This window comes from Aulostomus chinensis, chromosome 7 (genome assembly GCF_037954235.1).
Source record: "Aulostomus chinensis isolate RoL2024-O1b breed Wild chromosome 7, RoL_Achi_v1.0, whole genome shotgun sequence".
Taxonomy (NCBI): domain Eukaryota; kingdom Metazoa; phylum Chordata; class Actinopteri; order Syngnathiformes; family Aulostomidae; genus Aulostomus; species Aulostomus chinensis.
The window spans coordinates 28,958,136-28,983,674 of NC_141326.1; the positions used below are offsets into that span (position 1 = coordinate 28,958,136).

The 25,539-nt window shown below is 48.6% G+C and overlaps 1 protein-coding gene across 1 annotated transcript; it reads right to left on the bottom strand.

Moving 5' to 3' along the window:
* Positions 1 to 238: 238 nt before the first annotated feature.
* Positions 239 to 25,400, bottom strand: swap70b (switching B cell complex subunit SWAP70b). The gene is made up of 12 exons (XM_086209765.1): positions 25,104 to 25,400; positions 23,245 to 23,385; positions 16,442 to 16,615; positions 15,086 to 15,313; positions 14,084 to 14,230; positions 13,122 to 13,230; positions 12,711 to 12,892; positions 5,260 to 5,367; positions 4,746 to 4,912; positions 3,008 to 3,206; positions 1,971 to 2,067; positions 239 to 1,884 (listed from the first exon to the last, which is right to left on the bottom strand). The coding sequence occupies exons 1-12, from the start codon at positions 25,197 to 25,199 to the stop codon at positions 1,766 to 1,768; spliced, it is 1,767 nt and encodes a 588-aa protein (XP_086065891.1). The 5' UTR covers positions 25,200 to 25,400; the 3' UTR covers positions 239 to 1,765.
* Positions 25,401 to 25,539: the final 139 nt, after the last annotated feature.

Genomic DNA, 25,539 nt, shown 5'->3' on the forward strand with positions numbered 1-25,539 from the left:
CTCTTCCTGGCGGAGGGTTGCCCTCCGGTCCATTCTGTCTTCGCCCTCAACACACGTTTCCCGCTCGTCAGCGACTGTTAGCCTTGAGTGATGTTCAGACGTGTTTCTGCGGGGGAACCGGGCCGCAGCTGCAGCCATGTTGGTTCTGAGTCCTGCTGGACGCTTGAACTTTATTGATCTTACTTTATTTAAGTGCCTTGGAAAATACAAGACAACTCTGTTATCCATGATGTTTTATTACAGACTTCAGTATTTTTACATTACAAAAACAAAATAGAAATCAAAACATTCATGTTACAGTGTCCAAAGGCTCCAGTGGTTACAATCCAAACAACAAACAGTACAAATATGCAACAGTTAGTTTTCATGCCTGGAGTGAAATGCTGCATCTGTGATTATTGTTTCAGATATTTAGATAACAAAGGTCCGAGCGACCGAGGACAGAAGCACTTTCACGATGGCGATGGTTTAGTGATTCATTACGTTGGTAGCATTCACTCACTGACACCCTGCAGCCTTCATGAGTAAAACAAATACTCACTGTGCTGTTAAAGTATTTACAAAAACCCCTACATTTGATTTCAAAACACATCTTGAAGTTGAGAGGAAATCGTGAACGGGAAGCTGTCGGAGGAGAGGAAGCTCCTGCTGCAGCTTCGCAACGACGACGCCCTCTGGTAGTTTGGGGGACCCGAGCGTCTGGATTAAGAGGGATAAATGATCAAAGGTAGTTGTGGCTTTTCCAGCCCGCATCTCTGGGATGCGCTGCACCTGATACCAGCCTGGCAGGGTCTCAGCTCCGCGGGTCTTCGCCCGTGTGATGCCAGCGATGCTTTCTTTGCATTTTACATTTGCGTGGGCGACTCAGGAGCAACCCCCCCACACGCTGGTTCTGCTCTTCTTTTAAAAACACGTTTTTTTTTAATTTCCCCTCCTTTAATCATGTCTAGCTGTTGCTGTTTCCACAGTAATTCCTCTTATTTCTATGTTTTATTTACTTTATTGAAGTACTGGCGTTTAAATTTTCACTGGAATTTTGATATGTGAAATTATTCTAATTTTCCAGACAACTGCAGTGGTGGTTTTTCATATTTGATGATGTTTAGGGCTAAATGTTTCCCTTTCGGGTTAAATGTTTACGGTTACGCGGCTCTAACTTCTCTATTCTGATGTGACATTTGGCTAAAATGAGTGTTTTATGTTGCTATTTTTCATAGTGCTACTTTACGTTTAAAAAACACAGCAAAGCACCATGAAATACAGAGAAACCATTTTAAATTCACCTGGCCCAGCTCTGATCGGGAGCTGGCCAAAGGTCTACGTGGGCCCTGATGGTCTAGAACTGACGGGTCATCAAGGTTTACTGGGCTGCTTTACGCCTGTTGTGTTTTTAGGTCAGCAAACTAAACATGAAGCCGTTTACAGAAGAAGGTGGCGTTGGTTTTTACAGCTCTGCGACCCACAGTCACTGCATCTGCGATGGTTAAGGGGGTAAAATATCAACCCCAATTTGAATTCTTGGAGCAGAACCAGTTGTTACCTGCTTAGCCGTGACAGCGATGGTCAGGAGGAACCACTGTCACTGCAGGCCACGCTTGATAAAAGAAACAAAGTCTGAAGACTGATGAGGGGGAGGAAGAGATTTCTAAATGCCCCATGAAGTCTCTTATTGTCCTGGTAAATTCCACATTTGTGCACAACTGCGTATCAGACAATCACTTCCAGCCGAGACTTGGTGAATTTCTCCCTGCAGCCCCTCAGAGGTCTACTGAGCCTGGGTCACCTGGTTCTTCATTTCCTGCCATTTCTTCTCCCTCAGACTGAGCTCCGCATCAGAAAAGGCTGCCGGGCCCCAGTTTGTGATCAGCTGCTGCCCCTTGGATCCTGGTAGGATGATCATTCCTTCGTTAATGCAGTATTTATGCATAGTTTGAAGTATCAGGGGAATATTTTCACCGCGCCGCTGTTACCTGGTTGGATGAGTCGTAACAAGCCTTCGTGTTCAGCTACTTTGTGCTTCCAGGACTTGGTGTTGTTGGTCGCGTCTTCTAGCTTCTTCATCACCGTCTAGCACACAGAGACGCAACACAGTCGGGTCATCCGGAGTTTCTCCACCTTCTGAGAACTTTAGAAACCTTATTTACTGGCACTTCTTGCAACATTGTGTCACTAAATAACTTCCCTCCATCATCAGTCACCACCCATCCACCAGTTATATGGTGACACCGTGTGGCCAAAGAAGGTACTACCTCATTCAAACTGGGACATTCGAGCTTGCACGCTGTCACGACTGTTAAATACAGACATGCAACATTAGAACACAGTTTTACTGCAAGGGTGGCAAAAACCCTGAAATCAAAACACTTTCCAGCTTTTTATTTGCTAAAGTAAAACTCAGTGGGGGTTTTTTTACGCATAAACTCAGCCGGTGATTCAGTGACTTCGTGTTAGTCCCTGCTCGTCAGACCAGGCTGACGATCAGTAGCAGCTCCGTTGATTTCGGTCCGTCTGCGTGATGTGGTGCACCGTGCCCACCTGACTGGGTTTGACATGGAACGTCTATTTTCTTGCCGGGGCGGTACGAGCCCCTTGTGCTCTCACTATTAACTCACGAAACGTTCGAGGCTCATCCAACTCCCAGTTGACTGACTAAATATTAACAATGAGCTGGAAGGAAGTCTTGATGAAGGGTTAAAATCCTGAAAAACAAACCAGAAGAAAACAAACTCCAGAGGGACGCGGATGCCAAAGAAAACGTTAAACCGCTTGGAAAAGGAGATTTGCAAGCTTCCGTCAACAAAGGCAGACAACGAATCATTAGATAAATTCCTCGACTCGATGGAGGACTCAAACTTTCCGGGCCCGCCCCCCCTCTGGCCGCCGTCACCTGAACCTAACAGTGTTTCTAGAAGGTGAGAACATCTCGTGTGTGAGGTGAACACGTCAGGACCTGGTCCTCCCAACACTGTCCACAGTGATTCACGTGAGCAGGTGGCTCTCAGCTGACCTGGTATTGCTCCAGCGCCCCCTGCCTCTCCTGCTCTAGTGTTTCCAGTTGCATCATCGCAGCCTGCAGGGCGTTCTCCTTCACCAGCCGCTCCCTCTCCAGCTCCTGCTTCTCAGCCTCCGTCTCTGAGATGGCTCGCTGCTGCCGCAGGTGGATCTGCTCCAGCTCCGCCCTCTTTGTGGCCTCCTCCTCCAGTAACCTGCTCCACACAGACAACAGTGAGCGTAACTCTGAACCAACGCCTCAAAGCCCATCAGAGAGAAGTACAGGAGAACAAATCGCCCAACACACAATGTGGCAGCTTCATCTGCAGCTGAGGAACAACGTCTGACTTCTGTTTTAATGTTTTTATCTGAAAGCACTATTTTCATAAAAAGGAAATTCCTGCAGCAACACTGAATTCCTTTTATATGTGAGAGATAAAAATCAGAAGGCAGTGAAGGCAGCAACACGTCAGCAGGGGGTGCTGTGGCGCTCACGGGGACTGGAACAGTGCAGGAAATGAAACTGCTTATTCGTGTCATTTTACAATCACACAACTGCTGCAGGGGAAACCTCACACAGAGCATCTTGTACAGCAAGTGTTCCTACCAGCTTTTACCATCTGGATTTCCTGGTAAACCAGCCCAGTCGCCTCAGTGCCAAAGGCCAGTTTCCATGTAAATGTGACGGACAATAAACGCTTCTCTCATCTCCTCTCATCTTGAAGGCAGCCGCTGACTTTAAGTCAGGAGCCATAATTCACGCTCCAGCTACAAATAAATTCAGCTTATTTGAATAATCAAAGAAAGTCAGTTCAACTTTAGTGTCTGAGTTCCACTTGAAGGGCTTTGCTACTTCAATCAAGCAGTTAAAAACAGGCAAGCAAAGGGTTTCTTTGACCTTAAAACTGTGAAAGTGCTCTCAGGTCATATGTGACATCATCGTCTGGCCGTCTCACCACCACAGGAGCGCTTTAGTAGGTAAACCAGGCTGATCACCTCCTTCTCCTTCCAGGACAACGACATCATGCGACTACACGGCGTCTGAACATTTCACAAAACTAGAGGGAATTTTTAAAAGAAAAAACAATTTTAATATGTGACACGGGGGGGGGGGGTGCTGCCCCAGACAAAGGAGTTTTCTGAAGTGTGTAGAACACCACTCACAGTCAGAACCAGACTTCCTTGAGAGTGCAAGTTGACACACACGCTGTCGTTGGAGAGCATTACACCTCCTGGGAAGCCGAATTTCTCCCTACACTGTTCAGCCCCATTGGGTTCAAACTCAAAAATGTAACCGCTGACAACCTGTCAAGGATCAGGAGTCCCCAGAGGATCGGATCAATGGGCAGAATCAGTACCAACAGGAAGTTGGTAGCCGATGACACAAGTACGACGGCGCTGATGTGCTCAGTAACGGTTCGTCAAAGAGGTGGCAAGTAAATGTCAGCAGAGAGGAAGGACGGAGCGAGGAGGAAATGTGTTGAGAGAAGGAACCAGAAGTTGAGGAAGGGGCAGCGTGAGGGACTCGCCAGCCGCCTTCACACAACCTGCAGTGACGCGATTAGCAGGGTGGATGAATGTTTCTCCTCAAACCTGCTCCTGATGCTGCACTTGGGGGAAAGAGACAGACGTGCATGAAGAAAGAAGTCCATCCAGTCCATCCTTCTGCAGCAGCAGAAGAGGACGTTTATGTTCAGAGACCTCGGAGAGTGGAACTCTGTAACGTGAGCGTGTGCCCCGCCGCCGTCACTGACCGAGCCTGCAGCTTGCGGACCGTCTCCTCGTCCTGTCGGGCGCGCCTCTCGTCCTCCAGAGCGTCCTCCAGTTGCCGGTACATGCCCTCCAGCTCTCGCACCCGCTGCAGGTACTGCTCCAGCTCCGTGGACTTCTGGGCCACCTCCTCCTCCATCTGCTGCCGTACCTGCAAGTAAAAAAAATAAATATCATGAAGGATCCACCAGAATCCCACCGGGCGGTGTCCTTCTAACGAGTGGAACTAATTAAGCTCCCAAAACCACGTCAGATTTGGTTAACTGGCACGTCGGCTAGCAGGACGAAGACTGGCAGTCAAATCATTGCTGGTAGAAGTAGATTTAACCATTTATATAATCCGTAGTTACGGCCATTTATAAATCAAAAGGTTTGATGGTTTCAGCCCCTAAAATGATTGACAGTTGACAAAATGCAGCGTCTCAATGTCACATAAATGACTGAACTGTGAGTCACAACAACCACCATCTGAGGAACGCCTCCTCAGCGCTGACGTACCATCTTCTCTCTCTCCAGATCCACCCTGTAACGGTCCTGCAGCTCTGTTTGGGTCTGAAGTCGCCGTCGTTCTTCTTCTGCTGCGTTCGCCGCTGCCTCCTCCAGCGCCTGACCGCAAGAGAGACACGCACCACTTACAAAAGCCCTCTGATTTCCAGGACATACGCACCTGGGGTGTCACGACACGAGAGAGTGTGTTAGCATGTGTTCCAAGACTGCAGAACCTCCACGAGTCAAGTTTAACCACTGTAAATAACAACAAGACTGCATCACAAAAACATCATTCAACACAAAATAGAGTTTATTTTCTGACCAAAAGTCGAGCAGACCTGCTGTTGCACCTTCACTCCACAGAGCCTCCGTTTACTAGTTAGCTAGTAAAGACCCTATTATGTTTGCTGGGCAGAGCAACACATTAGCAGCACTAAAAACACTACAAACACACACTAACCAGTGTCCCAGCCCCCCCCCCCCCCCCCCCCCCCCAACACCCATGAGGCAACTGGGCCAGACGGCCCGGAGCCAGTTTTCACATACACACCCATTCAAAACCTGGTCCTGGACTGTTCTTGCTGTTAATGACTGCGCGCTATATGCGCATAACGCGCATAATCTAATTTGACCCCCTGAACATGCATGAAATTCGCTGAAATTCGGCACAATCGTTCGGTATGTCTCAACATTCACTAATCAAAAACAAAAACACCACAAAAGTCTATAGCGCCATCTAGGGAGCCACACAAAAAAAAGATAATTTTTTAAAATTTCGCACGCTATAACTCCTCACACAAAACTCCCACAAACATGGGACCAACACCGTTGGACTCGTCTCATCAAGACGAACAATTCTTAAACTCCAACCCCTCACCTATCTCCAACAGAATGTCCACAAATTGGACAAAACTGTCAAAATCAGGACTTTTTTTACTCCCCCAACAAAATCTATTTCCTCCTAAACCGTAAATGACAGCGCTTCCAAACTTTCACACATTACTCTCCCAACTGTGCTGATTAAAAGTTATTCAAGGTTAATATACTACGCGCTCGGTTTGGATTTTATAAGCCCTCAAAGTGGGGGAGACACGTTTCACGCTTATAATGGAAGTCTATGGGGAGTGTGTCCTCTCAGGGTACATACTGTCAAACTAATGCTTCTCACGTCAGCACCATAGATTGCACACCTTTTAAAAACACACCACTGTATTCCTGACAAAAATCCCTACAAAAATATGGTATTTTGTGTTACTTTACACCAACGTATGCCGACTTATTCAGCTTTTACACACTACAAATCTCTTAATCCTCCTCTCTCTCCACTCTAGCACAGATCAGAGACAGAGCAGTGGGGGAGGGGTTCTTAAAGGGCCAGCTCTCAGCTCTGCTCTCACTCTAGCACAGATCAGAGACAGAGCAGCGGGGGAGGGGTTCTTAAAGGGCCAGCTCTCAGCTCTGCTCTCCACTCTAGCACAGATCAGAGACAGAGCAGTGGGGGAGGGGTTCTTAAAGGGCCAGCTCTCAGCTCTGCTCTCACTCTAGCACAGATCAGAGACAGAGCAGTGGGGGAGGGGTTCTTAAAGGGCCAGCTCTCAGCTCTGCTCTCACTCTAGCACAGATCAAAGACAGAGCAGTGGGGGAGGGGTTCTTAAAGGGCCAGCTCTCAGCTCTGCTCTCACTCTAGCACAGATCAGAGACAGAGCAGCGGGGGAGGGGTTCTTAAAGGGCCAGCTCTCAGCTCTGCTCTCACTCTAGCACAGATCAGAGACAGAGCAGCGGGGGAGGGGTTCTTAAAGGGCCAGCTCTCAGCTCTGCTCTCACTCTAGCACAGATCAGAGACAGAGCAGTGGGGGAGGGGTTCTTAAAGGGCCAGCTCTCAGCTCTGCTCTCACTCTAGCACAGATCAGAGACAGAGCAGTGGGGGAGGGGTTCTTAAAGGGCCAGCTCTCAGCTCTGCTCTCACTCTAGCACAGATCAGAGACAGAGCAGTGGGGAGGGGTTCTTAAAGGGCCAGCTCTCAGCTCTGCTCTCACTCTAGCACAGATCAAAGACAGAGCAGTGGGGGAGGGGTTCTTAAAGGGCCAGCTCTCAGCTCTGCTCTCACTCTAGCACAGATCAGAGACAGAGCAGTGGGGAGGGGTTCTTAAAGGGCCAGCTCTCAGCTCTGCTCTCACTCTAGCACAGATCAGAGACAGAGCAGTGGGGAGGGGTTCTTAAAGGGCCAGCTCTCAGCTCTGCTCTCACTCTAGCACAGATCAGAGACAGAGCAGTGGGGAGGGGTTCTTAAAGGGCCAGCTCTCAGCTCTGCTCTCACTCTAGCACAGATCAGAGACAGAGCAGTGGGGAGGGGTTCTTAAAGGGCCAGCTCTCAGCTCTGCTCTCCACTCTAGCACAGATCAAAGACAGAGCAGTGGGGAGGGGTTCTTAAAGGGCCAGCTCTCAGCTCTGCTCTCACTCTAGCACAGATCAGAGACAGAGCAGTGGGGAGGGGTTCTTAAAGGGCCAGCTCTCAGCTCTGCTCTCACTCTAGCACAGATCAAAGACAGAGCAGTGGGGAGGGGTTCTTAAAGGGCCAGCTCTCAGCTCTGCTCTCACTCTAGCACAGATCAAAGACAGAGCAGTGGGGGAGGGGCTCTTAAAGGGCCAGCTCTCAGCTCTGCTCTCACTCTAGCACAGATCAGAGACAGAGCAGTGGGGAGGGGTTCTTAAAGGGCCAGCTCTCAGCTCTGCTCTCACTCTAGCACAGATCAAAGACAGAGCAGTGGGGGAGGGGTTCTTAAAGGGCCAGCTCTCAGCTCTGCTCTCACTCTAACACAGATCAGAGACAGAGCAGTGGGGGAGGGGTTCTTAAAGGGCCAGCTCTCAGCTCTGCTCTCCACTCTAGTACAGATCAGAGACAGAGCAGTGGGGGAGGGGTTCTTAAAGGGCCAGCTCTCAGCTCTGCTCTCACTCTAGCACAGATCAAAGACAGAGCAGTGGGGGAGGGGTTCTTAAAGGGCCAGCTCTCAGCTCTGCTCTCACTCTAGCACAGATCAAAGACAGAGCAGTGGGGAGGGGTTCTTAAAGGGCCAGCTCTCAGCTCTGCTCTCACTCTAGCACAGATCAAAGACAGAGCAGTGGGGGAGGGGTTCTTAAAGGGCGAGCTCTCAGCTCTGCTCTCACTCTAGCACAGATCAAAGACAGAGCAGTGGGGGAGGGGCTCTTAAAGGGCCAGCTCTCAGCTCTGCTCTCAGCTCTGCAGTCACACTGTACAGCGCACTGAGGCTCGTATCTCCTAAACTACAAGGCCCAGGGATTTGCCGATTACACCGTTGGATTCAGGCCGGTGTTAAGGACGCGGCCGCAGGCCGTGCGGGGGCTCAGGCCCTAACAACACTGCTTGCAGCTTGAATTAGTACTAGTATTACCCTGAGTACTTCATAAGTACGAGGTGACACTTCTGATGTCCACCTTTTGCACTTCTATCACTGTGAAATTCTAACTTCATTTAGGTGGAGGCTTCTCATCCTGTTTGTTTTTATCATTCTCTTTGGAAATGTATATTATAAATATACATTTTTTTAAACTTGTCTATTTATCTTATTTAAGTTTCCTTGCACTATTTTCTGACTTTTTGCCTTCACGCTGCTGTAATGACAGAATTTCCCGAGAACAGGATTAATAAAGTTCATCTTATCTCACTGTGATCGCTGGTCGAGGCCATGTGCCAATCGCCTCGCTCGCTTCCTTCCAGCTGACACGCCCCCTTCTCACCAGCAACCCTAACTGAACATCAGTGTAGAGCAACCATCGGGGCAACCGGCCGGCCGTTCCTCTCGCTGAGCGTTTCCCCTGCAGTCAATCACGAATCCACCGTTGTATCAACTCATCCTGCTCTCTTCTGACTACACGCGGCTCCAGTATTAGAGTCATCATAGTGTTTACTTGTGATTGAATGATGTAGAAATACACAAAACGCCTACAAACTTTCAAGGAAGATTTCTTTTTAAACCGTAAAGAATGTGTTTGTGGAGTCCAGGCATCTTCAAGATGTTGACGTGTCAGCTCGAATTCAGTAAGAAGACGTCTGTCGCCCGGCTGTGAGCTGCCTGACAGTCCCCCGTTTATAGCACGCGGGTGTGAGACCCACTGTGTGTGTGTGTGTGTGTGTGTGCGTCAGTATAAACTGTATGTGTGTTCATTGTCCATTCATGCTGTCAACTATGTGAAACAGAGACTTGCACCTCAATGGCAAATGTTTGTGCATTCAGGGGAGAACACAAAGACGCAGACAAAGACAAACTGTCGCACTGAGAATGTTGCTGCATGTCCCAGCTCTGCTGACGGCTGCAGCAGCAGAGGAGCCACACACACACACACACACACACACACACACGCTCTCTCTCTGGGTTTTCACAGGGACTGAGATTTACAGCTCATGCAATTATTCAAGAATCCTCAGATAGATGTTAGTGTTGGTAGTTTTTACGTTTCCCTGCTTGAGCTAAACTCTTGAACATCTGATTTTTTTGTTTTACAAATCACAAAAATGAGAAACTCCTTCATCAAGGTCTAAGTTCAACCCAACTCCAGTTCGGCTAATTCCTCTGAAACCTCAAACGCAGGATCGTTATCTGCTGAGCAGGTCTACAGAAACCAACCTGAGACCAGTTGATGATCAGATCTGACCCGCACAAGTTCAGGCATCAGGATCAATAACAGGAAGGAAAAATGGTACAGGAACTTAGTTGCTGTTTTCAATGTCTTGAATTAAATAAAGTGTGTGTGTGTGTGTGTCCATGTCGATTTGAAAAACACCAAAGACAAGGACTGAAATAAATCCAGGATTCAATCGTCTTTTCAAGTATTAAGAGTCAGTCACCTGCCCGTCAGTCACCTGCCCGTCAGTCACCTGCCCGTCAGTCACACGTGCTGCTCTCATCACTATTCGACAGGGAGCAGCGGCTGGTCAGCAGCACTCAGTGGATCCACATCATCTGCATTTTAGCAGGTTCAGCAGACGGGAGTCAGGTTTAGGGAGATTAACAGGAAAAACATGTTTAATGGAGACTAATGGCACTTGACACACACACACACACACACACACACACACACACACACACACACACACACACACACCCTCAACAACAAGGTTCAATCCACATTCCTCACTTTACAGCCACTGACAGATTATTCATTAGATGGAGGCCTCAGGGTGGAGCTGATCCATTATTGGTATTCATGAGCTGGCAGCAGCGAGCGGGCCCCACCAGTTTTAGGTGACCTACTTGTTTGTTGTGTCAAACGCTGCCGCCTGTGAAACATTTCAACAACAGCGTGACAGAAAATGGCGGCAGCGGCAGCGAGGCGCTCGGCAGAAGGTGCGGCCTTGGCTAGGAGGAATGCTGCCGGGTCGGCTTTGAAACTTCAGCGCAGCCCTGATCAGTGCGACTCGGTCTACTGCCAGCAGCTGAGCGTCAGGGAAGTACGACTTTGAGGAAATGCATCTAAAAAGGCAGATAATGAAACATTTGCATTGTGTAACAAATTCACGAGTGTGTAAATAATTCACTTGCAACTGTTCCTCTCTGATTGTATTTCTGTCTTTTTAACACTTCAGCGCTCGTTTTCATCACTCTTGTCATTGTTAGCCTGTTTGTACCGACGCCACCATCCGGTTCCTCTCACTGAGAGAAACTTTACTGGGCACTGAACTCAGTTCTGATTCTAGAATTGAGGCCAAACCAAAAAAAACAAAATGCCTTTTTAACCCTTTTCCATCACATTCCCAGTCAAATTCCGGCGACCATAACAGCACAGAACTTCAATAACAATCGTTCTTGTATCCTTGAACCTAAATCCATGAGTGTATAAGGAGACCCAGGTGGAGGAGGAGAGCCGGCTGCTGAATCCTGTTTTACTTAAAAGGAAAACAAGGTGTCGTCCGTCTCCTGACGCACTGGGGACCAAATACACTTTTTTCCACTTAGATTTACTTCGTTGAGCTTCACTGCTGAACGACTCATTAGGCCAATGGAGTTTAATCCGTTCGTTCTAATAATATGTAGGACATGTGGGGGCGTCACAAGGTTATTCAGTTTTATCCCAATTCAAGTTAACGGAGGGTGAACGCAGAAGTTAGCAGCTTTGGCTGGCAGCCCCAGGAGCAGCGCACCGGTGTCTCCTCTGTACCTTGAGGGCAGACGACTGACGCCACTGAGGAACCATCAGAGGAACAAAAGAAGCCCAGATGAAGATCCAGCTCTCTTTACACTTCCAAGCCAAAATCCAGCCCAGTAAAACAAAATGAAGTTACATCAACCAACAATGTGACTGGACAAAAAAAACCCGTCCGCTAAAATTTAGGAAGCATTTAGAGTTCTAACTGAATTGTGGACTTGACCTCAATGAACTGTGTGTTTTATCTCATCGGTCATGAAGATCTCTGATTGCACCGTTGAGAGCTGATATTCTTCCTCTCGACACAAAAACTGATTAAAAATCGTACAAATGTCACTTCTAGCATTTCTCCTCTGCAGAAGTGAGACTCAGCCAACACGGAGCCTTGCTCTCCCTCCAAGTGTGTTGGGTCACATGTCCAGAACAAGTGCAGGCGGGACGTCTACATGAGTAACGACTTGGGACTGAAGGTGCAGAACGCTTCAAGCAGAGAGAGGGAACACTGATCCAACAGCTCCCAGCTGAGCGTCACATCAGACCCAAACCGTGAAGCTGAGTCAGCTAGAAAAATGAAAAATGTGTCTAAAATATCAGCACAGCTTGAAGCAGCTCGTCTTTTTCTCCTGCAGAGATGCACAGTATGTTCTGCCCGGTGCAGCCCTCCCCCGGCTCCCGCGGTGCTGGGCCAGAACGGGGAACGCCTTACACCTGCAGCTGTAGAGACTCCCCGTGAGGGAATCCCTCGGGTTCCATTCATTATCAAATCAAATCCCATCAAATTATGTCCACATAGATCTGTTTTTTTCTTCCCCGCTGGTCGTTTATTTGACCAGAAAATCAGGTAGAAGTTCCGGGAGCCCAGTGATCACCGCGACAGCCTGACAGGCTCCTCAGGAAGACGTTCAAATTCCTTAACGAGGAACAAATCCAGCAAATGTAAAACAAAAATCTCAAATACGTGATGAGACTCGGCCGGAATGACGTAAGTCCTTTCAGCAAAACCAACAAATAAACAAGAAGCATCAACTGTACCCGTCCTCAGTGCCACGTTGTTCCTCTCCCACGGTGGTGTCAGAGCACAACTATGAACCAGTGAACCTCCAGTCTACCGTAGGCAGAGGGGACTTCTACCGTATTCAACCACCTCTGAACCAGACGGGACTTATGATGACCTCCTGACCTTCATCTGACCTCCTCATGTTGGAGACAAACTTCCACACTGAGCTTTATGGAAATTCAGGTTGTTAAAAGAGGAGCTGGTGACATTCCGGACACACCGGACCTGGAGTTCCTCTCACCTTCCTCATGTTCTCCAGCTCCAGCTGCTTGGCCTCGTTGGCTGTCTGCAGCTCCTTCATCCTCAGGGCCAGCTCCTCCTGGTCCGCCTGCTGCTTCAGACGGAGCTCCCGTCGCTTGTGCCGGGCCTCGCGGTGCGGCGCCGGCCGGCCCAGACGCAGCAGGGTGACGCAGGTCTGGATGGCTGCGAGGAAATGTGGGCAAGAAGAGGAATCAATCGGCTTTATGTTGGATCCTGAATGAGAGGCGAGAGGCTTATCTTTGATCAACTAACAAATCCAAAGTGATACGAAGCTTCACATGAAGTTCGCAGTTACTCTCCGATGTACGTGCAGGATGATGACATCACAAGAATCAGTTTAACAACTGTGGGAATCAAACCTGTGGTAGACATCAAGGCCCTCGCCACTCACCCTGGATCCACTCCTGCTTCTTCTTCTTGTCTGAGGCGCTGATTTCAAAGGTTTTTAGTGACGATCTGATGAGGAAGAGGCACTTTTTTCCTTCTTTATCTTGTAAAGGCTGAAAAAACAAACAAACCCAGAACCACAACAGTTTATAAGGAACACATCGTACGCAGTGAATCTCATCATCAGATTCCTAGTTTACTGGCTAATTACATCCTTTCTGAGCCAAACCTCCTGCTGTAACGTGTAAACGTGCCGTCCTCCCAGAAGAGAGATGGACCCACAGATACCAGCTGACCGCTAGTTAGCTTAGCACAATGAATGTTAGCACAGCTACGCCATCAAATAGATTTGGCTCAGGTCCTTGGTTAATCCAGAAGTAATGATCCTCATCCTCTCCCACAAAGTCAGCAATAAAAACACAGTAGCAGTCACTCCCTGATGATACTATTGGAACTTCTGATGTACCGGGTCAAATCCCTGCGCCCAGTCAAGAAAGTAGTTCTGACTATTTGTCTGAATCTAAAATTTAATTTTAAAATGAGCATTTCATAACAGAGGTTATACACACCCCTCATTTATGAATCCAGGCAAAGCCTGTTTTGAACAGGATTTGATTATTTTTAAGGGGGTATGCTAGCATTTCCCATTCACTACCATTCACTATGCTAAGCTAAACAGCATTCAACCACTCTAATGCGAAAGACTGAAGAGCAGCCCTTTTCTGGCACAGAAGTGTGTTTCCCTGCAAGCCCTCCAAAAAGTTGGAGTGCCCCCCCCCCCCCCAAAAAAGGGGGGGTGGTGAAAAGACTGATGGAACCAAACCGGGGCCAACACATAGAGACAGACAACCATTGGCTCTCCCAGCCACGCCTACGGTCAATTTAGAGTCTGGATTAACCTGGTCCCTCTTGATGTCTTTGGACTGTGGGAGGAAGGTCTGGTGACTAGACACTGCAGGTTCTAACCTCCACGGTGCAGTTCCCATCCAACAAGATGTCTCCTTTCTTTTCAACCTGGTCCTCACCGACGTAGTAGGAGATGGAGTTGGGCTTCAGCATGAACCAGCGCTCCGTCCAGTTCTTCCTCTTGTGACCCTTCTTCATCATGTAACCCTGCAGAGGAACAACATGGACGTCACCTCCGGGTCATTGTGATTGGCAGCTCTGTAACGTTGTCAGTTCATTGGAAGAAGACACTGTCAGGCCACCAAGCTGCTCCAGCTCACCCGACCACAAACTCTCACTTCCCAGTTTTAAATATTGCATCAACATTAATTGATGCTCCCACCAACGCACTTGGGAAGTTTTTGTTTCGCTTGCTGTAGTTTTATTGTACTTCACCTCCTCTTACTGTCACACATCTTTTCACGTTTTAAGAGTGAGTCAACCATTTTGGGAAATTTGCTCTTTCGCGAGGGTTTGACGCGTAAACAGACCTGCCCTGCAGTGTGGAGTGTGTAGGTGTGTGTGCGCAGTGTGAGCGGGGGCGGGGGCGGGGGCGGGGGCGGGGGCAGTGGACTCGAAAGGGTGATCAGTCTGATGGTCTGTGGGTTAAAAAAAACAACCCTTTGCACCCTCAGTCAGGAGGTTTCCCGCCTGTATATCTCTCATGAGGTGAGAGAAGGAAGTTCCACTAACAGAATACAAATGTTTCCTTGAACATGAGGACGAAGTGATTGGATTCTAGTGATAAAAGGTCAAAGGTCAGCGGCAATTATGGAGGATGAAAACTCAAGAATTCATTCATTCGCTCAGGAGTTGCGCTCTGCATCCAAACGTCCCCGTTGGTTCGCCCTCCTGTTCCCTGCATTCCTGCATCTGAGTTGATTTGTGAAATAACTGACGGTTCGTTTAGCTGCTACAGCTCCACACACTTGAGAGCTCTGGTTTATTCTGGACAGAGGACTGAAACGGATCTGAACCATGTGGATGTAGCCCCAGTCACTCCCCCCACCCCCACGGGCTGACCTGTTTGAGCACATCCAGGATCAGCTCCTGGTAGACCTCGTTGATACCCATGGACAGCGTCTGCCGGTCCATGCCTTTGCTGAAGTGGCCCGAGCCCACCAGCTTGATGAGCTCCCAGGCGCTCAGACACTGCTGCTTGGAGTTCAGCTGCAGCTTGTAGTCCTCAAAACGCTCCTCCACCCAGCTGCCCCCCATCGCCTCCGTCAGCTTGCGCAGGAAATACTCAATCTGTTACACACAATTATGGTCACATGACAAAAAAACCCACACACATACACAAGCAAACAGTGTCATTTTTATATTTTTTAATCGAAAAATGCTAATAGTTTCCCTATAATTCATCTCAAATGGTCGCAGTTGTGTGTGTGTGTGTGTGTCATACACACACACACACACACACACACACACACACACACACACACACACACACACACACACGCACAACTACATTTCTGTGGCAAACTTCCTGTGATTCAGCTCTGATGTTTGCTGCGCCCCACCATAAATCTTCCAGCGTTTGTAAAAGAACAGGAAGCTGGAGACTTCCTTTTCTGCTTTCGAGCTGCAGATGATTTCGCCCGGAGGGTAAACGTAGCGATCAAACCTCACATTCAACACGACACCGCGGCCAGAATCTGTAGGCCAGCGCTCAGTCTGTCACTGTCAAAGCACACCTCCCTGCTGCGACTAATGGCCACTAGCGTGAAGTCAATACTCATCAATGTCGTCTCCCATTTCTGCAAATAACAGAGCGGTTACTCGCTAATGTGGTAGACGAGAAGGTTTATGACGTCCACAGTGAGCGCCTGCTGACGGCGAGGGAGGTAAAATGATAACGAGTGAAACTAGAATCAACCCTCAACTTTGTCTGGAAACTCGATTCAAGATTAGAACTGAGAACATCTGAAACTGTGAGGAGATTCTGTGGCTGAGCTTCGAGTGGTGTTGCACAGTAAAACAATAAAATCCAAGTTGTCAGATTCAGTCCGACAGACATTCTGCCTCCAAATAATGTAAAACACGACGGCGCTGTGTTTCCCTCCAGGACGTCCAGCACAGCGACAGCAAAAGAAACACGAGACCTCTGAGGGGCATTCAGTATGAAATACTTTCAATGTCTATTTGGAAAATAACGCCCAATAACATGCGACCAGCGGATGGCGATTGACAGGCTGGCGGCGCACGGATACACAGCGATGTTTATCAGCAGGGACTGAGATAATGATGTTGGAGAAGGAGGTGAGGATGAAGATCCAGCCATGAAACACCACAACTGTTAAACAGCGGGGATCAGAAATTAGCCTGATGGTTCATGAGCAACTCTGCTGTTACATCAACAGACGGCGAAGCGGTCACCTCCTCAGTGATGATGATCAGCGGGTATCTGTCCTCAGACAGGAAGTTGAAGATGCACCAGATCTTGAAGGCGTCGTCGTTGGAGATGGTGAGCTGGCTTTGGTCCAGGTTCTTCCTGGAACACAAAGTCCAGCACATCCTGTCGAAGTCCTGGCGGTCGAAGTTGTCCGTCACCTGCAGCAGAGCACAGCGGCAGACGCGGTGAGTCGGCGACAGCGGCACAGCCAATGAGGTTGAGACCACAGACACACACCCCCCCGACCCTGTCCTATCGCTCACTGGTTCCCCTCTCTTTCATTTCCAACTCGCCACATTCAAAAGTCGAAGGGTTTGTCGGAGCCTGTTTTCATAGATTTGGTGTTTGCCGTTTGAAAAAAACAAACAAACAAAAGGAAATGCTGGTCGTAAACCTCGAAGTTTGAGTCCTGCCCCTCACATCTGGCGGTAGCAGGTCATAAAAGATGGGAAATTCTTAAAAACATATATAAGAGTGAAGTCTTCATTCACATTCTTATGGTTTTAAAAATCAGTTGCACACTGTAAGAGGAAGAAGTTCTATGTTGACTGGTGGAGTCATGTGACCACCAATCACGTGTTCTAACGAGTGATTGATCACCGTGCTTTATTACCGCTGGTGCACCTGAAACAGCAAAGACAAACACCAGCCAGCAAGAAATGAGAAGACAGAAATGAGGAAGTGAAAACAAGAGAGGATGAAGATCCTTTTCATTTCTGAATGTTGAAGACCTCTAAAACGTCTTCCTTGTAAAAACAAACACGGAGCGTGTGAGAGAAACATCTCTGGGTTTAAATTCCAGAGTGAAATGTGAGGGAAGCTCTTGAAAAGGTTCGGTGGGCGCTGTGACCGGTGAACAGGAGCGTCGCCATGGAGACTCCTGGCAGGACGAGAATGCAACAAGTATTAGAGGCACATCTTGTCCTGCTGGCAGCCGTCCCGCCAAACAAGCCGCCAGCAACCTCCAAAACAACCCCTGACTGACACCCACCGCCGCCACTGCCAATGTGAACGTCACACCAGCACCACATCTACACTTCAGCTTTGGCTTCTCATCAACACATACAGTTAGCACAGCCAGCGACGCAGAACCGGAGATGTTCTTGTCCACGCATGCATGCACACATCAACAAAGTAACGGTCGACACCTTGATAAACCACATTTGCTTAACCCATTCATCCGACGCGAGCAGCTGGTGGGGTCTGTTGTTTTGACCCTCTGATTCGACGCCTTTTCAACACGGCTGAGGCAGAAAAAGAACTGGTTGGGAGAAGGTCATGGCGGAGTTCTCATGAGAACCGCTTCTTCCACCGTGTCGGGGTTTTACCAGCCAGCTCCTGCCACAGCCGCATCATGAGCATCGATTGTTCTCGCCTTGTGTGCCTGAGATCGGTCCGGATTGACTTCAGTTTTCACATCAGGGGTCCATTTTAAATGCATTTCCAGAAATTTTGTCAAAGAAAAGTGCACCAGAGGCATCATGGGGGTCGTGAGTGCCAGAAAACTGCACTCATGAAGTTGAATTTGCGCTCCGACAGAAGGAGGGCAGAGGTCAGCACTTCCTGTTCGCTGACCTTGCTGCTCAGTCCTCCGCATTCTGCAGCAGTTTGTATTTTTTTTATCAGTGTAAAAACACGTCACGCTAGAGCTTCGGGGGCATCTCTCAGCCTCGGCGGCGGTTTTCACTCTGTTATCAGCTGGAATGCGTGTGACAGAACACTTTATCTACTTTCCACTAACGCTGGTTTCCTGACAGCAACGCTACCTCAATGCGCAGCTTCTCCCCATTTAAACTTTTATACTTCTCTTGAATACTCTTGTATTCTTTAAGATTCAGCAAGCGAAGGAGTGTACTGAGGCACTCGGGACTTTTCTAAGGCTTTTGAACACACACCGGATCTGATGTAACACTCTATTGTGCCAATTTCGAGTGAGCACTTTTGTGGAAACCTGTGCTGGATGTTAAAGCGATACTCCACCCAGAAACTCCAGAGCTCTGGTGGCTTGATGGCTTTAATTCCTGTTGAAAACAGAGTTCGTCTTTGTCTTGACAGTGACCTCTCCCCCCTCCAGGTGGCGTTTGGTGCTTTGAAAAGTGACCTCAGCAGACAAGCTACCAGAGACCGCTTGTAAATGTTGGCGTGCAGCTGTCAAAGGCCTCCCCTCCTCCATCGCCGGTCTGAAACCAAACTAGCAAGAAATCCCTCCCGGAGTGATAACCTTCGCCAAGGGGAACTTTTGGCCGCTGACCCGACAGGGCCCTCATTCGCGGCGAAGACCGGGCCCTCGCATTCTGCATGAAGAGAAGGATTAACGCCTAAATTCACTTCCAGCAACCACTAGGTGGCGCTATGAACTCAATCAACTTCAGTTCATCAACGTTTGAAGTTGTGACAAGATTAGAGACGCACGGAATGGTTCTGGAGTATCAGAATTCCTTGAAAGATCGGAATGATAACCCATGAACTGATCCGGCTGCGTGGTTAACACAGTCTCATGATGTCACCATGAACGCAATCATCAACAACATTTAGGAAACCAGGCTCTGGTGTAGGCGTCAGACCGCTGCCGCTCAAGGACAATTACAGCCGTTTTTGTGTTCTATGGTGAAACATCTAATTGGCCATCGCGCTGCTGTAATGCTGTGGAAGGAAAGTGTAATATTTCCTGTTGCTGCATGCTGACAGACACACAAAGCAACCAATGTCACTGAAAACGCCCTGACAGAGGCAGTAAAGCAGCGTCTACTTCCTGCTGTCGTCCTATCAGCGACGTGAATCATCCGTGTGAGGATGACCTGTGTCTGCGTGCAGGTGTCTGGACGCGGCCGCGGACCTGGAGTGGTTCTGAATGAGTCAGTAAAGAGGCTGTTATGAAAGAGCAGCTCTGTCTAACATTGTTGTGTCATGCTGGTCTTGTTTCTCCATTGTCACTGTAGCTCGCTGCCCTCTCTCTGCCCTCCTCCTCCTCGCCCTCCAAGCGCCGACCTCTCACTCCTCATTTAACAACGAGAGGCTTGTCAGTGCTGCCTCCCCTCCTCTCCAGCACCACATGTTCATTAGGATTCAGGATCCAAACACCAGCCTTATCTCCCAAATCCCAAACCTGCCTTTACGGTTCAGCCGGGAACCTCGCAGGCCAAACCAGCGTGATGAGCAGAGTCAGGCTGGGCTCAGCAGCGGCAGCGCGGGGGGGACAGGACTGGCTGCTACCAAATCCAATGAAATATCCAGGCCCAGAGTCCCGAGCTCAGCAACGATGGCGACAGGATATGAAATCCAAGTCCATCTCAAAGGGGAAGTTAGCTCGGCTCTAACGTGCCAAAGAACACGACCACCAGCTGCTGATCATCAGAGCTTTGAGAGGCTCAGCTCACCAACCAGCTCCCCGCCTCTCTGTGCATCTGCACGTCTGCCATATTTGGAGTTTTTTACATAAAGAATTCACATCACATGAAGCCGTACACAGCGTTTTGGACAAACCAACAAACATTTGGTTCTATGGACGAGTGAGCAGCAGTTTCTCCGGTGCCATTTTGTTCTTTCTTGACACCCTGATTTGATCCCCACCTCCAGCTTCGTGCTACTGAGATCGAGCTTGGATGAGCACTTGCAAACGCAATGCACAACAACCACACACACTTTTATCACTTGAAAGTGAAATAAACAAGAGGCGGAAAGAGTTTGGTTTAATCTGACAAACTCTGCGTTCATGTGCCGGTAGAGCTCCATGACTCCGAGCAGCGCGGCGAGGATCCTCATCGATCTCTTCCTCGGGAACTAAGAGGCAACAGCCGCATGGTGACTGGCTCAGGTCTGCAGCTGGCCACTCTGAAGCTCTCTCTGTCCCTGAAACACACTCAACTATTTCAGGGTCACAAAGGATCTACTTGTTTCGGTGGAATGCTACGCTCCATCTAACCCCAGAGTGCTGAGTCCAGAGCTTCAACACAGCCGCTCGCGTTGGAGTTTCCGGTTCCAGTCAGACCACGATGGATGACGCATCTGTGACCGTCTGCCTGCTTCACGAACAGGAGACGGTTCTGTGTAGGTGTTATTTTCTGCTCCAAGCGCACTGAGTCAGTGAGGATGAGGATGACACACTGCTTTAGTTCCCATCTCTAGAACACACACGCGTTCTTTAGTTCCCATCTCTAGAACACACACGCGTTCTTTAGTTCCCATCTGTAGAACACACACGCGGTCTTTAGTTCCCATCTCTAGAACACACACGCGGTCTTTAGTTCCCATCTGTAGAACACACACGCGGTCTTTAGTTCCCATCTGTAGAACACACACGCGTTCTTTAGTTCCCATCTCTAGAACACACACGCGTTCTTTAGTTCCCATCTCTAGAACACACACGCATTCTTTAGTTCCCATCTCTAGAACACACACGCGTTCTTTAGTTCCCATCTCTAGAACACACACGCGGTCTTTAGTTCCCATCTCTAGAACACACACGCGTTCTTTCAAAGGTTTGATTCATGGCGATTTACAAGACTTCACCCTACAATCAGATGCTTTACATCCTGGTGACTTGCTAGTCGACCCCCCAAAAGTGGTGGGAAAAAAACAGCAATGACCACAGTGTGACTGTACCAACAGATTTATGTCCCCACAACGTGAGGAATACCTGCTACACACACTTGAGACCATACACAGTTTGTGTGTGTGACCGGGTGGAGTTTCCTCAGGAGTGAGGGGAGTTGAATATGCTGACCGACGCCCTCTTGCTCTCGATGCACACACACACACACACACACACACACACACACACACACACACACACACACACACACACACACACACACACATCCATGAAGAAAGAGTGTGTATGAGTGTGTGTAGAGAGGTTATTCATGTCTGCCCATGGCATCATGGCTCTTTTCCTCTCCAGTGGTCAGTGGGTTGATCATCAAAGTTTAGATCAGAAGTACGAGGATGAGTTCAAACTTTTCCCTCGATTAAGATCAATGAACGATTATCGTTTATGCTGACCTATTAAAGGAAAAGTAATCAAGAGTCGAATCAAGTCAACCAGCAGGAGTCGGCCAGAGGTCCTAGAAGTCCTTTTTCAGTAAACTTCCTCTTTAACGCCCCGTCGTAGCTGATAAAGCCCTAATTTGATTCATGGCTGAAAGACGGGTTTTGTTGGTTACTCTAAGTGTGATAATTCTGACTCAAAGTGAGTCACCACATCAGACGGAATCATGACTTTACTTTCATTATTCACGTTTTTTAACTGAAAACCATCTTGAAATAATGACGGTGTGATACTTTGTTCTGCCTTCAGCCTCCAAGACCGAAACGCGGTCTCAATAAAGTTGAGATTGACTCCATGGAGGGTTGGAGATGTGGGAGTGTGCGTGAGAGCAAATTTGTGCCTGAGAACATTTGGTGAATGAGAGTCTGGGTTTCTGCGTCGGGAGTGAAGGGAGACGCGTCTGCCCCTCCTGGTGCGGAGCTGTAAAACACGTCGCACAGCGTTACCGCGATCATCTTCATTCTTACAAGACAGAGCCTGACACTAACGAGCCCTCAAGGACACACAGGAAGCTGCGAGGCGCCCGGTTGGAGAAGTTCCCGTCTGAATTTTTCAAGCTTGAATGAATCAACACATAAAGAGATTATGACACCAAACTGATGGAAGAATAAGCTTCAGACTTCATCCATGACATCATGGCACAGGAATCATGATCAGACAAAAGGAATTTCACGTGACGCCCAAGGGGAAAAGGGAGCACCGCTGCTGAAGTCATGACCCTTGATGACATCATCACAGAGGGACAGACAGGACGGCTGAAAGACTCGACGCAGTGTTCAGGAGTTGCTGTCTGAGTGCAGCTCCTTACAAAGAGCACAATAGAGGGTGACACCAGCACGACACAATAATACAGTCAGTTTATCAGTGGACACCAGTCTCTCTCTCACACGCACACACACACACACACACACACACACACACACACACACACACACACACACACACACACACACACATCCATGAAGTGTGTGGGTGTGTAGAGAAGTTATTCATGTCTGCCCATGACATCATGGCTCTTTTCCTGGTTGTAGTTTAACCTCTCAAACCGGGTCTAGCGGTCAGTGGGTTAATCATCGAAGTTTAGATCAGAAGTACAAGTACTTCACACACACACACACACACACGCACACGCACACACACACGCACACACACCATTACTAAAAGTGACCAGGAATTTTCAGTTGGTGGCCTGCAACTGTGAAACTCAGCGACTTCCTTTAAATGGCTCCTTCCATCAAGAGAGACCCGTTGCTTGACCTGATGATTTTCTGTTTGAATCCGCCCGTTTCGAATTTTTACTCTAGTTTTTGTTTTGGTTCTGTCGGCCACACCGAGTCCTGCAGTCTAGTTTCAACTACGGGTTTTATTTCGTCTTTGTATTGTAACTCGTTGTTGTAGGTTCTGAAAGGCCGGTTTCCAAATTAACATCACCAGCGCCTCCATCAAGCTGCAGCTCATCTACGTCCAGACGGAGGTTGTGGTTTTATATGTCGTTGAGTTTTGGCGCCGGTCGTGTCGTTGAACAGGACTCACGGCGATGTCACGCTCTCACAACGAGAGACACTCACGGACAACCAGCTGCTAGCGTGAACATGAATAAGAGCCATGTTCCTGATGACACCGTCTTCGTTGGTGTGGCGACGGCGTGAATGTCAGCTCATTACTCTCAGCTTCTGCCGGAGAAGCTCTCGCTGAAGAGGAGCGGCCATTATCGTTGTTCTGACTTTGAAGGTGACTGACCTTGTCCAGGATGAACTTGTTGAGGTACGGCATGTACCCCTGGTTGGAGACGGGACCCTCGTCGTCATCTTTAAAGTGCTCCTCCAGCGCCACCGGGTCATGCGGGATCTTCATCACCGTGCACAGGTTGTGTGACAGCACCTGGAAAAGATGCGCTGCAGATAATCTGTCCTTTCATGAGCAGTTTGATCTGTAAACTGAAGATTTGAAGGCGATAAACAGCTGGAATGAAACCGTGCGGAGTGATGTGGCAGAACAAGAGGCAGCTTCCTCAAAAGCAGCCTGCAACATCTGGATGGTCGTCTTCTGCTTTCCCTCCACTACAACAGCACCCAAACATCAGCCCCCCCCCCCCCCCCCCCCAAGTAAGCCATCGTCTTTAAGGCTCCTTTAAAAGAGGAGATTCTTCCGTTTGATAAGAACAGATGTGTGACTGTGGAAACTGAGGAGGAAAAGGCCATGGGACTGAGCAGATGTGACGTTTGCTGTCACCACACGCCATCTGAACGCTCCTGGCCTCAGCTCCAGACGATTCAAGGCTTGTTCAGGTTCTGATGCAGCTGAACACGTGACAGCGCAGAGCAACGCCGTAGTTCCGCTGGAAACACTGAATGTGGATGTTGTGAAACAAGGAAACTAAAAAAGCAGACTTCTGTTGGTGCAACCTGTTTTTCATAGTTTTCCACTGACATCAAATCCATTTCGTCTTTATTAAGGTCATTAAATATCAAACAAAATTAAAATGGGATTAATTTTGAGTTCTAACGTCACTTTAAAGCCTTCATGGCTTTTAAAATGTTACTTTCATGTTTTGGAGCCCAAGCTGACCAGTGAACACCTGTTTGGAGCGATGTCCCCCAGCACAGACTCTTGTATCTGGAGGGGTTTTGATTGACATCCATGACCCCTCGCAGGCCGCCGTCACCTGATTTGACCCTCAATTCAAACCTCAGAGCAAATCACCTTTTTTTTTTGTTTCCTAACAGCAAATTTTCAGGATTCCTTTCAGAAACATGAGCAAACGCCACATACAAAAGCACCCCGGTGTATTTTTGTGCACAGATCTGAAGACGCCCAAACCTTTCCTCCTCAGTGTCCTCATCACTTGACGTTTTTGTTGGCTCTCGCTTTAAAGTTGGAACATGGGGCCGGTAGAACCACACACACTTCTTCTCAGTTGACGGAGCAAAAAAAAAGAGTTAGATGTATCCCAGAGAAATGACTTTTGATCCAGCATGAGTTACAGACCAGAATCTGGATCCTGCACCTGATTCCAACACCACCACCAACACCCCCCCCCCTTTTTTTTGTTGCTTTTAATTAAATTATCAGGGAATTTAAAAGAAAGAAAGAAAGAAAGGTTAAACTAAGAAGACGTTTTCACAACAAGAAAGCTTTTTTTCTAGTTGATAACTCAAAACATACGGACTTCAACAGGTCAGAGGGGCGTCTGAACCCCACAAACCTTTCAACAGACGTGAAATAAAACTGTCGCTAACTTCGCTAGCTGAAGAGCCACAGGGAGGCCTTCAGGGACGCCTGGGAACTTTGAGAACCTCGGGGTCCAAGTGTTCGCATCACTTTAAAGCTTGGTGTAGTGATGCTGCGTGGTCACATTAAAACCAGAGCTTTATTTATCTCACATTTCAGACAACCATCACTCCCGCACTGCCACCCTAGCTGTTTTTTTCCTCTCTCTAACAGCTGAAACTGACGGATTATCGGCGGTAAACAGGTGCGTCCTCTCTGGAACTCGTGCCAGCGTTTCTCCATTCATGCCCGGGGAGGAGAGGAAGCTTGAAAACAGGCCGTTTGTGTTTGTTTACCACGAAAGACACCAAGTGGAGTTAAAAGTTTACCTTCAGCTGAGATTTGGAGACTTTCCCGCTTTTGTCCACGTCCAGGGCCGTGAAGGCGTGCCAGATGGACTTGAGAAGCTCGTCCCGCAGGGCCATGGCGGTGTTGGAGGTGGTGGCGGTGTCGAACTCGTCTCTCCGGTTGTCACTCCTCCTCTGAGGACCTGTGCGTCTCTCCGCTGTCTGACACTAGACGCGGATGAGGCGACGTCACGTGACCCCGCTGTCAAGTCGGAGGTGGCGGAGCTGCAGCACCGCTCAGCGAGAGGAAGCGACACATCAGCACCGGCATCACACCGGCATTCACCGGGTTGTTGCACTTTTTGGAAAAGTCCCCAAGTCTCCTGCCACGTCCTGGTGACGTCATGTACTTCCTGTCATTGCCTGGGAGCAGTGGTGGAAGTAACTAATTACTTTTACTCAGGTATCATGTTCTGAA

Excerpts from the sequence above, each read along its gene's own strand:
- swap70b (XM_086209765.1), bottom strand. The coding sequence starts at position 25,199 with ATGGCCCTGCGGGACGAGCTTCTCAAGTCCATCTGGCACGCCTTCACG. Across the intron at positions 14,231-15,085 it reads TCCTGGATGTGCTCAAACAG|GGTTACATGATGAAGAAGGG; the intron begins GTCAGCCCGTGG and ends GTTCCTCTGCAG. Across the intron at positions 3,207-4,745 it reads GTCCGCAAGCTGCAGGCTCG|GTTACTGGAGGAGGAGGCCA; the intron begins GTCAGTGACGGC and ends TGTGTGGAGCAG.